General features: G+C 60.2%; 1 protein-coding gene across 5 annotated transcripts in view; it reads right to left on the bottom strand.

The window, feature by feature from the left end:
- SYT7 (synaptotagmin 7) overlaps nucleotides 1–13,839 on the bottom strand; it is a 53,680-nt gene that overhangs the window by 13,813 nt on the left and 26,028 nt on the right. The window contains exons 3-7 of one of the 5 annotated variants that reach the window (XM_040981883.1): nucleotides 13,402–13,481; nucleotides 10,034–10,165; nucleotides 8,838–9,062; nucleotides 5,302–5,670; nucleotides 1,859–1,981 (exon numbers count right to left, since the gene is read on the bottom strand). In XM_040981883.1, coding sequence (XP_040837817.1) covers nucleotides 1,859–1,981; nucleotides 5,302–5,670; nucleotides 8,838–9,062; nucleotides 10,034–10,165; nucleotides 13,402–13,481 — 929 coding nt within the window. The remainder of the gene's footprint in view (nucleotides 1–1,858; nucleotides 1,982–5,301; nucleotides 5,671–8,837; nucleotides 9,063–10,033; nucleotides 10,166–13,401; nucleotides 13,482–13,839) is intronic. The other 4 variants (XM_040981884.1, XM_040981885.1, XM_040981886.1 and 1 more) reach the window with 4 other exon arrangements.

Genomic DNA, 13,839 nt, shown 5'->3' with positions numbered 1-13,839 from the left:
GCCAGGAAAAGCTGCTGGGCAGGAAGCCCCTAATTCTGGAGCCCACCTGGGAGACAACCCCCTCCCCACAGCCATGAGGCATGAGTGTGTGGGATGGGTGGACATGAGCAGGTGGGAATGGTATGTGTCCACTCGGAAAGTCAGGCCAGGTGGGGGGTGTTGGCCCTCGGCCTCCACCCCCACACTCACCTTTCCCAGGCAGGTAGGGACAAGCTGATGTAGTGATCAGAAGGGATGAGTGTGTTAAAATATGGAGTGAAACCTAAGTGGCAAGGAGGTAAAAATAGGCCGTGGATGGAAATGGAGCCGGTTAATTAACACATGGGTGATGTGAAATCTCGTTTCTAGCCTGCATTTGCTTCCTGTCCCCAGCTGGGCTTCTCAGCAGGCTTCCAGAGGCTCCTGACACCCCCACCCATCCCCAATCCTCTCACCTACAGCCCAGCTCTGCAGCCCTACCCAAGCCGAGTCTCCAGATGTGACCTTGGGGGCCCAATACCACCAATGCCTTCTCTGCCCACTGTCTGGCAACTTCCTGTTCTGCCTACCACAGGTGCTGGAGCTGTGGCCACAGGGTAGCTAGGAAGTGAATGCCAGGCTGCAGAAACCACGGGATGCAATCTACCTTGCCTAATGGTCCCTTCGCAGAACCAAGGGACACAAGCTGAGGCCTAGGATGGCCTGTCCTGCCCCATCCACCACCACCTACACTGCCAAAGGCTGTGAGCAAGTCAGAGTCATTCATGCAAACATGCCTGGCTTACAGGAGCTGACAAGTGGTCCAGCCCCAGGGCCACTTCCTCATTAGCGTATCTATGCTACAAGGGCCATCCCTTGGAGGTCACCCTGCCCCATCCTTCAGTGGACCAAAGAGGAAGCAGGGGCCCAGGGCTGTAGAGGGGGCTCCAAAGTGTCACGGCTGCCAGGCCACAGGCTGTTCTGATGCAAAGTGGACCCTGCCAGGAGGATGAGCCCTCCTGGCACCTGTGGGGCTGTGGTGTGCAGTGGGCTCAGCCTAAGGCCAGGTTGGGGGTGGTCAGACCAGGTGTGGGGTAGCCCAGCGTTTGCGGTACTCTGGAGTCTTGGGAACCCCCCAAGCCCACCCCCTTTCCCACCGGCCCACTCCCTGATTTATGGAGCTGCTTCCTGAAATTCCTCACGGCCATAGCTGGGGAGGTTTAACCGTGCAGGCCTCTGCTCCAGCCCGGGCTGGGAGCTTCTCCACAGGGCCCTGAGCACTACCTTGGGGGCAGGGGGCCCTCCAGCAGAGGCCTCACTCTTACCCACAACAGCTGCCTCAGTAGCCCCTCGTTCTGAAGGCCTCTGGTTACCAGGCCTCTCCCATGCCCGACCCTCCCCACCAGGGTCTCCTCTTTCAGCAACTGAGTAGCCCACAGGCCCTCCAGGCAAGGGGGCGGGGGTGGTTGGCGTGGAGGGATGAGCGGGAAGACACTGACACCTTCCCTAACATTCCTCTCACCAACCACCACAGAAACAGGGATTTCTGGGTTGGGGTTGGGCACAGAGATGGAAGATGGGAGGGGACAGCAGAGAGCCAAGCAGGGAGATGGGGCAGAAAGGCAGGGCTTGCTCCATGCCAGGGCAAGCATGCCAGGGAGCAGGCTTGATCCAGAATGGTCCCAGGATGGTCCCTTCACAGATCCAAGGGACACCATTGAGGTGGCTGTGTCGGGAGGTCACCGACTGCCGAGGGGGCTCATCCTCCCGCTCCGGCGTCCCCTGAAGGCCCCATCAAGCCAGGGCCGGTTCAGGTGGGCAGCCTCTCACGCCTCCTTCTGTGCCACCGTTGTCGCCGCCGCCGCCGCTGCTGCAGGCCCTCGCTCGCCTGTGCGCCTACCTCTTGTCCCCCTGAGCGTTCTGGTTCTGCTGGGTTCCTGGGTTTTGCAGGTCAGGGATATTGGCAAAGTCATCCTGCTCCGAGAGCCCTAAGACCAAGGATAGCACCACCATCCGGCCTTCCCTGCCCAGGATGGGCGGCCCGCCAGCCGGAGGGGGAGGGGAACAAGGATGCCCCATGGGTGGGGCGGGGGTGGGGTGGGAAAAGGAGAGAGACAGAGACAGAGACAGAGACAAAAGAGAGAAGAAAACAGTGTAAGAAACTGCCCCTGCAGGAAAGAAACCAAACTTTAGCACTATTTACAGTTGAGGAACGGAGTGGCTGATGGCAAGAGGGAAGGATGGTGCAGAGTGGTCCACAGCCCACAGACCCAAACCCAACCTGCCCCAGGCCAAGGGCCAAACTCCCTCAGGTAAAAACGGGGCTGGGGCTGGGCAGTGCCCTATAGAGACACCCACAGCCGCAATGGTCCCAAGGAATATATAGGGCAGGGTGGGGTTGGGGGAAAGACCAGAGTTCCTGAAACTAATCTGTTCCCAGCTGAACTTGCTCTGCCCATCTGGGCTCCCGGAAAAGCGAGCCAGCCTCTCTGCCTCCTGTTGGCCTGGGGCTGTGCAGGCAGCTTCAAGATCCCAAGCAGGAAGGCCTTCAAAGGTTTTGAAGGTTTTTGTGTGTCTCTGGGTTGTGGTCAGCCGAATGTCCTTGAGTCCAGGAGGGGTCTAAGAGCTCCCTACTCTGGGTTCCTGAGCCACAGCCATTCAGAGAAGAGAAGTCCCTTTTGGCAAACAGTGTCCTGGTCACAGCCAGCCAACTCCTGTGTCCCACCTCCCCCAACAAGCCGGACGGCCATAACCTGGGCTGTGTGGGGGGGGGGTCTTTCACTGGGAAAACTGTCCAAAAGGTGACACCAAGCCAACGGTAGAGTGAGAACACAGGAGCTTGGCAAGGTTGAGAGAGGTCTTGGCAGGGCTGCCAGGAGCTGGTGCCTGCAATGAGACCGGCTGGGGAGACACAGCCGTAGCAGACGAGAAGGCGAGGGTCTCTTGCAGAGGCCATGTGGGTGGCAGCAGGGGTCCAGAGGCCAAGGTGCGACCACTTTAGAACGGGGATCCTCGGAACCAAGGGCAGCTACTGACCAGGGGCTGGCTGGGGTCACTTGTATCTTCTGAGGCTCTGAAAGGAAGCATCGATGGCATTGTGCCCATCAAATCCATCAGGGTTTCAAGTGTCCCCCGGTAGCCCTGCGGGGCTCCTCAGCACCAAGTCTCTCATCAGATCAGTGCGAGGAGTCTCAGACGGCGAGGACTTGAGAAGGTAGGGCTGATGAAATGTTCCAGAAGGGCGAGGGTCCTAGGTCAGAAAGCCCACCATTTCGACTTCCAGAGGCAGGCAAGGCTTCCAGCGCATGAATTCACTGACTGCTCCCCTCAGAGGCTGTCAAAAGGGAAACTGGCCGGCGAGAAGTGGCACGTCTGGTGTTAGAAAAAAGGGAGACAGCCCTGGGGTCCAAGCGAGGAGAAGGGGCTAAGTGGCCTCATTGCTCTTTCACGTCCCCATGCCTCTGTCCAAACCTGGCCACTGCAGGCTGGCTTTCAGCTAACTTTGGGGGCACCGACGCCCCTCTTGGCTCAGGCCAAACTCTCACCGTCTTTATGCTCTGCCCACTGATACCTTTCAGAGTCGGTAAAATTCCATTTGGTTGTCTGAGAGCTAGCTGAGCTGGGGGGGGGAGGAGGAAAACTCAAGGAAAGCAACATGTTTTCCCCTGGTTAATGCAGTTTTCAGACACTCCTTTTGCTCTTCTTAAAAAACAGAATGGTTCCTGTGCAGGAAGATCCAGTTTGTCCTTCTCTCTGGCTTGGCAGGCTGCAGGGGCCAGGAGGAGGGGGCGAGCCCAGGGGACTGGGGCTGGGGATGCTAGTGTCCAGAAGACAGTGGCCACTGGTTTGCAGGCCTCTGTTGGGAGGGACTAACAGGGGAGGAGGCGGGGCAGTGGTGAGCTTGGAAGGGGACCAGCACATGACGGACACTCCAGATCCCGGTGACCAGCAAGGCGGTGGGCAGGGACAGGCTGGTGGCCAGGGCTCCTCCTGTAGCCTGGGAAATCAGCTGAAAGCTGGGTTTGCAGTCAGAGGTCAGGAAAGGCAGTGACCCAACAGGCCCTCAGTTCTGTGCATGCCCCTGGTTGAACTGCTTCCCCTGACTCGCCTAGATCTAAACCAGGGCTGCAGCACCTGCCACTCGGCAGATAGCAGGTTCTGCTGGGCATCTTGCCTCGGGCAGGCATCCGGCTGGGCTCCTGGGGGATCCTTGGGTGAAGCTGCCGGGGTCTGCAAGGTCAGTCACTGGCAGCATGCCCTGTGGATGCAGGACGCTGCTGTGGCGGGGCCTCTTGTGTTGGCAGTGGGGAAGGTCTCACCTGTCTGCCCTGGAAACTGGGGTTGAGATGGCAGCCAGAAAGGCTCCAGGACACTCCAAGGAATTGGCCTGCTCTCGCAATCCCTACATCCTGCCAATGAGCCAGCTCGGCCCTGGCCTCCCTCCCTGTTCCCTTTTCTGAATACCCTGGTCTCTGGCTCCTGGAACAGTGCTCCCAGAAAAAAAATCTACGTGATGGGAACAAGATCCTAGGGCCTGTAAGGAAGTTCACATTAGGCTGGGCCTGGGGTGTGAGGTGGGGGGGACCACAGTGCAGATCTCCTTGGGCTGGGAGGGTGAGAGCAAATGTCCAGGGCTGCCACCACAGGAGGGGCACATGGGCCACAGTCCAGGTTGGACACCTCTCTGCCCAGTCTCCCTAGAACACTGCTCGAGGGAGAAGCATGGTCTAAAGCTCTGGGAGAACATCTTGGGTTCGTCCTCAGAGGGGTCATTCTGGATAGGATGGAACTATGGAAAGGCAGGGCCGGAGCTGGAGGACAGGTGGCTGGGAAGGTCAGAGAGACAAGGGAACAGGGCTGGTGGCAGGGACAGAGGGGAGTGAGGGGCGGGGGAGGAAGTGCAGGGCAGGGAGGCGGCAGAGTTGGGTTACAGGGAAGAAGTAAACTGGAGGGAGATGGAGTGTCCAGGATGAGTGCAGGAGGGGAGGAGGGAGGACGGGAGCAGAGGGCAGGGCTGGCCCTGGCCCCAAGGCTGGGAGCAGCCTGGAACTTGCCAAGAGAAGGGGTCATCTAGCATTGCTCTCAATTTTAATATCGAGGCTTTTGCTGAGCCCCTCCAGCAGAGGCCTGATACAAATCCTTCCATGAGGGGGCTCCAGGCACCAGCCCCAAGAGGCTGGGCAGGGGGTTGCCAAGGCTGCTGGGCACGCTTCCCAGAAGACGGTAAGCCCAGAGCCCACACACAAGGCCAGGCTGTCCCCAAGGAGACCTGGGTGAGGGGGTGGGACAGGGGACTGGGGAGGGAAGGGAAGAGATTGGCTGCTCCGGGGGGGGGGGACTTACAGGAAGGATTTCATGTCCAAGCCTCGGTTTCGAATCTGCCCCACCACGTGGTCCCAGCTGCCCGGGTTGGAGCGGCTGCGGCCCCCAGCCGCCCGGTACTTGGAGCCGGCCGAGGCGCCCTGCCGAGCCTGGCCCCGGCCATAGGCCCGGGGGTTGGGGCCTGGCGCTGAGGCCGCATGGGCCTGCAGCTGGCCCAGGCTCTGGCTGGTGGTGGGCTGGCTGGGCTGCCGGCCCCGCTGGTGCTGGCTCAGCGGCTGCTGCAGGCTCTGCTGCCGCATCAGGGTGCGGGGTCGCTGGCATTTCGGCTCTCCCGTGGAGCTGGGGATAGATTCAAGGGTAGTGGCCGTGGACAGGGTGGAGTCCTCGAAACTTGGGGCAGGTGGAGGAGAGGAGAGAAAGGAGAAGCAGGTGAAGGGACTGCAGTGGAGGAGAAGGAAGCCGAGGAGGGCCAGGGCTGGAAGGCCCCGGTGCAGGGCACACTCTCCCCTCACCGGGCCTCCAGCGCAGTCACACCGCTGCCATCGCCGCCACCGCCTCACCCGTGCCCCCGCCCTGAGGCTCCCAGGCTGGCCCCCACCCAGCCCACCCTCTGGCCCTGGCTACCTCCTGTCTGGGCCGGCCTCCCTGCCAGTCTGCCGTGGCTGCTGAGTGGTGCCGGCGGGTCCCAGGGCCCTGAGGCTGCCTGCGCTGCTGAAACGGGAGGGGTGGGAGGAAGCGGTGACAGCTTCCTCCCACTGTCTCGCTAGGGGACACCAGGAAAGTCTGCTCTGTGCTTTGAGTACTACTGTCCTTTGCAGACACGAGGAAATCCAGGCCAGCTCAGTGCTGGCCTAGTAACGCTTCGGGTGGCGGGGAAGCCAGCAGCTCTCCCACTGTCTCCTGGGTATGAGGGTTCAGAGACCCCTGTCCTATGGCCAAGGCTGCCCAGGGGACCTAGGTGCCAAGGCATGGGCCTCTGCCCCACTCTCAGGGTTCTTTGCTTTCAAGACCTGGCATCCTCCTGGGTGCCTGAGAAACAACCCACCCAGAGGAGGGGACCAAGGGAAGGGAGCACATGAGCTGGCCACCTCAGGAGTCACCCTCCAGCCACTGACAGAGAACTGGGCAACACCCTTGTCTGTACATTTGCAGGAGGGTGCCCGGTCTTACGCAGGGAAATGTTGGGATGTGGAGCAAGGCCACATGGGAACCAGGAACTAGGAGAATCCCTTTCTATCTCTGTCACTAACCAACTGCGGGGCTTAGGAGAGTTCCTCTACCTCTCAGCTCCTCTGCTTAATGGCAGCATTCCAGAATCCCCAAGCTGCCTCCATCCTGAGCTACAGTGAGGACCTAATGAGGTCCAGCCCCGAAAAAGGGGAAAGTCTTTTCCAGCAGTGGCAGGACACAGAAGTCCTTGGCCTCTCCCCAGGCAGCCTGCCTGCTTCGTGCACTGGCCCAAGACTTCAACACACACCCCCCTAAAGCCCAGGGCCAGGCTGTCACTGTGACACTGGCCAAGCCAGAGACTGAGTGAGGTCACAAAGGGGGGGCAAGCTCTTCTCTTTTGTTCCCTCCCTGCAACTCCCAGTCCAACAGTCTAGGCCAGGAGGTGGCACACTGTGGCCTGTGGGAGAAATCTGGCCTGTGGCCTGCTTTTGTAAATAAAGTTTTATTGGAGCACAGCCATTTGGCGCAAGTTTCCCTACTGACTCTGGCTGCCTCATGTTACAAAGGCAGGACCGGGTCACGTGAAAGAGACAGCACAACTTACAAAACTGGAATACTTCCTCTCTGGGACAGACAGTGTACCGACCCCCTGGTCTGGGGCCCTGGGGTCCTTGGGCGCCACCTGCACCACTGCAAGCAGACCTGAGCTCTGCTCACTCCCTGAGCCTCCCCTGGGAACCAAAAGACAACAGTTAGGTTGCCCCTGGGGGCTGCGAGAGAGAGAAAGAGGGTGAGGGTGAAAGAGGGAGAGAAAGAGTAAAGAGAGAACAAACAAAAGAAACAGAAGAAAGCCAAACATGGCTGTGCCTGGGGTCTCCGAGGGGGCAGCCCTGTCTGACTCCAGCCAGGGGCAGGCTGAGGCCTGAGGGCATGGAGGTAGGGAGGCCCACAGCTCCCTGGGCGATCTGGCAGAGGCAGCCAGAGGACAGCTCTTGGCTGACCTCATTTTGATTTCCTATCACATCCAAAGTTAGCCCAGTTTACGACCTCTCAGTCATAGGGAACTAAAATTGGTTCCCACAGGCCTGGATCTGGTGGAGACACAGAGGCCTGGCCAGGCTGAAGCCTAGCATGGGCACCTAGGAGAGGCCACAGTGGAGGCTGGCTTGCTGAAGTACGGGGCTTCTCTGGGGACTCTCCTGAGACCAAGCATCAGAGACAAGTATCAGGCATCAGCTTGTGTCCACATAAGACAACAAGCAAATGAGGCCTCAGTGCAGTGACCTTCAGGGGTCCTAGTGGTGGGAACCATGGGACTTCTGAAGAAAACCAGGAAGGGGGTTCCTGTCTTGGTGCAATGAGATGGCCCAACAGGCAGCAAGCAGTCAAGGCTACTGCCCTTCCAAGCTGCCCACTCCCTGGGAGTAAGGCTGTCTCATTCATTAAAAATGGAATCTGTATCCTAACAGGTGAGAATGGCCAAAGCTCAAAGGGCATGGACCCTGCAAGGGCTCTTCTGGGGATATTGGAAGATTCTAAAGCCAAGATGAGAATAAGGCCATTCCATGGGGTGGGGAAACCATCTGTAGAAAACAGGCTCACTTCTATGTCCTTTACAAGAGTGGTGCTGGCTGCTGGACAAGCTTGCACAGCTATTAGAAAGGGAACAGTTCTCCCATTGGACTACCAGTCCACCCTCTGACACCTGTAGGAGAAGCTAGCTGGGGTGCCACAGCCCAACCTCCAAGAATACCCAACCCCAGATCTGGCAGTGGGATAGCTCGCTGACCAAGATTGGAACAGCCAATGGGGATGGCTGAGATGAGATGAGCCAATGGGGCAGCCTATGGGCTGCTCAGGGGTGGGCCTTTGCAACAGATGGTGCAGGGTGCAAGCAGAGCAGGACAAGCCGATGGCGCCACTGGATGATCCAAATGGAATGACCCAATTCTGGGTCTAGAGCCCCCTGCTGGCCATAAGAGGGAAGGCCTGGTAGCTGATGGTTTAGCACAAAACATGGACTGATAGAGTCTGCCCGGGCCTTGCTGCCCAGGGAGGGATGACCTGGCAGCTGAGATGGAGTGGCCAGCCAAAGAGGATGGGATGGCCCAGGACTGAAATGAAGCTGCCCTGGGGCAGAAATGGAATGACCTCGTTACTGGTAAAGGAAGAGGTGGATGGGACGGCTACTAGGGGCTGCAATGCAACACTGAATGGTTGAGTTACTCGTGCCCAATGGCAAGGATGATGGTGGAGTCTTGTGAAGGGATGGAATGGGCCAGGGGCCAAGGCGGCACCTCTGGGGGCAGCAGCGGGAATGCCAGGGGGCCCGCTGTCCACCCTGGCAGAGCTCACGGCTCTGGCAGCCATGGGGCGCCATCACTCACTTGGACAAGTTGAGCTTCCCTGCGGCCAGGTGGCCCTGCACCGTCCGCCAGCGGCCTCTCCCCGCTTTGCCACCGCTGCCCAGCTCGCTGGGGGCAGCCCCGCCGCTTCTCAAGGCGTCCTCTCCTGGTGGTGGCACCGGCGCCGGCTTCTCCCCCAGCCGGCCTTCCCGTCCCACCGCCAGCCCCGCCGCGGCGGCCACTTTGGCGCCCGACAGGAGGGTGCCACTGGAGGCATGCACGACGCAGCCAGGCCAGAAGGGCACCGGGCGTGGCGGTGGGGGAGAGAGGGCAGGCCACACGTGGGGGTGGAGGGGTGGAAGAGGAGGAAGAACAAGGACAGGGGAAAGGAAGAAAGAGACAGTGCAAGAGCAGGAGGAGAGAGACAGACGGACAAGAGACAGAGAGAGAGAGAGAGAGAGAGAGACATCAGCACTGCAAATGGGTTAACAGCGGAGCCTGCAGAGAGGAGAGAGGGGGGCCGGGCGGGCTGAGGGGCGGAGAACAACGCACCACGACAACGGAGGGGGGGCCCCTCCCCACCGCCTGGGGCAGGGGCGGCGGGGGTGGGGGGAGGGTAGCCACCTCCAAGTCTATCCCACAGGACAACGAAGGGTTAACGACGGAGGAAGAGCGGGCTGTCCAGGCCAGGAGGCCCCAAGGCAGGGAGAAAGAGAAAGCCGTGTTAGTCAGAGTTCATCACCACCACCACCACCACCATCACCGCCACCACCGCCACGGACCACCGACCACCGACCACCGAGCAGCCACGGCAGCAGCACACAGCAGGGAGGAAGAAGCAGCCATGACCGAGAGGGAGGGACCAAAACGGGCAACCCCATCCTGACTGCGCAGAGGGTGGGGGGGGAGGGGAGGGGAGAGGGAGGTTGAGGGCCGGGGCCAGCTTGTGGGGGTGTGGGTACCAGGCGTGGCTGCCAAGGGAGCTCTCCTGCGTGGCTGCGTGGCTGCGTGGCTGGCCCTAGGGGCGAGGGCAGGAGAGGAGGAGCAGGCAGGCACGGGGGCAGGAGGGGTTGCTCGTCTCCATGGTCAGCCTGCCCATGGGGTGGGTGGGGGGGCAGTGGGGTGAGAGGAGCAGGAGGCAGAGAGGAAGTGAGGGGCATGGGGTGGGGCAGGAGGAGGTGAGGAGGGCGTGCGCGGGAGACTGGGTACGTATGATCAAATCAGGTAAAGTCACTCACTTGAGGGACAGTCGTGGGTCGCCATAAGGGGCGTAGGGTGAAATGTTTAGAATAAACTCCTTGGGAGGGTAGGAGCTCCATTTCTGCTGCACTGTGCTCTCATTGTTATTCCAAAAGTCTCTGTCTAGATCGCTGGAGGGGCAGAGAGAGAGGGAAGAAAACAGGGAGATACAAGAAGAAACCAGAACTCCAGGGCCTGCGGGGGCAGAAAGGACCCAAGACCCCCGTGGCCAGGCACACACACAGGGCAGGGCTTCGGGGGCCGCTCCTGCAGGAGGAAGAAAGGCCAGTGGGCACTGCAGCCTGTGCCTGGTGCACGCGCGCGCGCACACACACACACACACACACACAGACACACGAGGCCCAGGGGGAGCCTGGCAGGAAGGAGGCGAGCTGCAGGCAGCCGGGAAATTGCACCTGGGAAACTGGTGGGAAAGAAAAAGATGGTGAAAAAGGACAGGGGCCTACAGGAAGAAGCAGCTGGGGCCCAGACTTGGCAGGGGTTGGGGAGGGCCGGGTGGGGAGAAGGTGCTGGTTTTTGACCAAGAAGAACAGAAAAGGATATGAGATCCTGTGCCAGCCTGCGGGTCCAACCACCCCAACCTCAGTTTCCCTGCCTGTTGAAGGAGAATGTCGGCCGCATGGCTAAACCGTCAGCTCTCTCCTGGTGGGACACAGACCAGGGTTCTGTCTCTTCCCTCCACTGAACAACCCCAGCTCCCTGCCCTTCTTTCTCCCTTTGGCCTGAGCACCATGCCCCTTGACCTCCTCTGCCCTGTCTCTCCCACTGGAGAAGCCAGGCCACACACAAGGTTAGACACACTCTGTACTAAGTGCAAATGTGGGAGCTGGGCCTGCCCCCCCTCGAAAGTGCCCAAGGTGTCTAACCTTGTAGAAACATGATCAAGGTCCTGAGAGTGGTGACAGGAACTGCATCCAGTCTGCCCCTCCCTGGGTGTGGACAGGACGGGCTTCAGTGTGCCCCAGACCCGACCTCAGTCCTCCCACCCCTCCTGCTCCATGACACGCCATATGGAAGGAGCAGGTATGTTACAAGCACAATGTGGGGACTTCCACTTGGAGAGAGAGAGAGAGAGAGCGAGAGAGACTGAGCTGTTGTGGTAGGCCCCAGAGCAGACCATGACCTCTAGCCTCCGATGACCCAGAGCTTCTGTCGGGGGCTCACCTTGCCAATGTCTCACACGCAGCTCTGTACATAAGAGCCAAAACCAAGGCCCTGAGCCACCCTACAGGGCAGGGGGTGGGGCAGCAGGCAGGTCCCTAGCCCACCAGAGATGTCCCGTGGCCTTCCTCCTCATGCCCACCCCAGCAGGGCAACAGCCATAGGCTCGGCTGGGGCCCCCTGTGTAGCAAGGACAGAGCCTGGGGAAGGGTCTGATCCCTCTGCCCTCGTCTGGCCTCCCAGCTCCAGGGCCCTCCGACCCTAGGTCTTAGGGGAAAAGGCCCACCCGAAATTATCCCAGCCTAGCCGGTATCGCCCCACTTCGTGCTGGGGGCTTCAGGGTCCCTTGAGTTTCTACTGCAGTTCTGGAAGAAGCTTTGATGAAGGGAGTCTGCGGAACAGGGGTTCCCGTTCCGCAGTACTACTCAGAGTCTTCAATGAGCCAGTGAGCAGCCATGTGCCAAGCAGGAGGCACGGTAGGCAGCACTGCCCAGACCTGGCCAGCCACGGAACCTTTGTCTCAAAAAAAAAAAAAAGAGAAAAAATCAGCTAGTAGCCCTTGATGGGCAGCAGAGCTGTGACAGATGCAGACTGGGAAGCATATCGCCTCCTAGAACCCTGGGTGGGATGGTCGTGGAAGGGGCCCTAGGGCAGCCTGCTTCCTGTCATCCCATTGGATCCCTTTCTGTTCTTTCCAGGTCAAAGGCCTGGGACCCTCGGTTGGGAGAGTAGTATAGGGTCTGACAGCCCAGCAGGTTGGGGGCAGGCTGGATGGCTGTGGACGGCCAGGTCACACAGGGGCAGCCTGGTTGCTGCCACCCTCACACTGTCTTAGAGAGCCCTCACGGGCATTGGTCCCAGCCTGGCACAGCCCTACTGCCTGCTCTGTTGCCCTCCCTCCTCCTTCCTGAAAATCCTGTCTCCTCCTGTGGGCCCATTCCAGGGACTCCTGGCCCTGCCTCATGTACCCCTGTCCAGAAAGGTCATGGCCACCTGGCAGCCACAGGCCCCTGCCTGGTCCTTGGCTACAAACAACCAGGCTGGAGAGAGCATCAGTCCAGGGCTCCCCCCTCCCCACCTGGTCCCTCCCGCCTTCAGAAAACCAGGGGCCTGTGCTCTGCAACAACTCTGAGATGTGCCAGCTCCTGGCTTTGAAGACGATGAGAGAGTGTGCAGCCCAGCTCAACTTCAAAGGCCTCCTCCTGAGCAGCGGCTCACCCACCCCAGTCTCAGCCTGGCCCACCCTCCCACTTACCCCCTAAGCCAGACACGCACAGGGCACTTCTGAGAAGGCCCCAGACGGGGGTCAGAGCAAGAGATGAACAAAGAGCAGGGGGGCAGGCAGGAGCTGGGAGGAATGGGGGTGGGGAAGGGAGATGGGAAGGAGGAAGGCGCACAGGGGAAGGGGAGGAGGTGGGGCTTGGGGCTTGGCTCCAAGGCAGGGCAGCCTCCCACGGCCCCACACAAAGAAAAGAGTTGTGGCAACAGACTCTCCGAGGGCACCTCCATCCCTAGAGCTTGTTCCACACGTCCCCATCCAGGTGGGCAGCGGGGTTTGTCTGTGTCTCTCAGGGTCCCTCAGCAGTGGTCTGGCCAGGAAGGTGTGCAGAGGCCCCAAAATAACAGGGAGAACGGCCAGGGCCATGGCAACATGATCCACTCACTGGAGGGGCAGCAGAGAGGAGTCCCGCCCCAGGGTTCTGCCTTCCACAAGGACCAGCACCAAGGGTGGCCAGAGGACTCAGGGATGTCTGTACCCCTTCCAGGCCTTCAAAGCCTGGGTGGGATCACAGCAAACAGCATGAGCACATCGGGCTGGTGGGGTGGTAGGGGCTGCCAGTCCAGAAGCAGGAGCCCAGGAAGGACTGGGGAAAGGAGAGGGGAAGTCTGAGTGAGATGAGGGTCGCCTGGAGGGCTAGTGTGCTAAGTGGAGTGGGGTGTAAGTGATGATGGGCCAGAGCAGCCAGAGGAAGGGGCAGGGGGTCTGACATACTATGCAGGCCTAGGGGCACAGGCAGAAAAGTGGAGACTTCAGGAGCACCCTGAGGTGCTGCAGGTGTATAGGGGCTTGGGAGCAATGGAACAGATGGCAGGTATATGCGGCCAGGTCTGTAGAGGGGGTGAATTCCTCCCACCTGGGCAGCCCAAGTGACCCCCCTCCCCAAATTGGCAGCCTGGCACCTACTTGATGGCTTTCTTCTCACTGCGCCCGCGCCCCGAATCTGGCGTGCCCACGGTCTCCAAAGAATTCTTATAGCGCTTGCCCTGTGGAAACAGTGCCGGGTCACTCCTGCAGGTCAGGATGGAACCCTCCCCACCACTCCAGAGAAGGGACCCCAGGAGCAAAAGCTGGAGTCTGGCCTCAGAGGCGTGAGATGTCACTGTTGGGAGGGGCCAGCCTCACCAACACCTGCCCCTTGGTTGGTGGATCCTGCCCCCTCCCCTCCCATACTTTCTGCCTGCCGCTCACACCTGACCCCCAAGGATAAGGCCCCTCCCGACTGCCTGTATCCTGGGGCTCTGGCCTGACTCCCAGAAGCACAATTCCCTCTGCCACAGACAGACGGCTCTCAGGCGCCTGGCCACGTCATACTGTCCAAGTCACCGCCCCCAGATGGTGGGG

The sequence above is a fragment of the Ochotona curzoniae genome, unplaced genomic scaffold (assembly GCF_017591425.1).
Source record: "Ochotona curzoniae isolate NIBS_2020 unplaced genomic scaffold, NIBS_Ocur_1.0 contig_3527, whole genome shotgun sequence".
Taxonomy (NCBI): domain Eukaryota; kingdom Metazoa; phylum Chordata; class Mammalia; order Lagomorpha; family Ochotonidae; genus Ochotona; species Ochotona curzoniae.
Note: the sequence above shows the minus strand (reverse complement) of the source record. Positions and strands in the feature narration are given on the sequence as shown.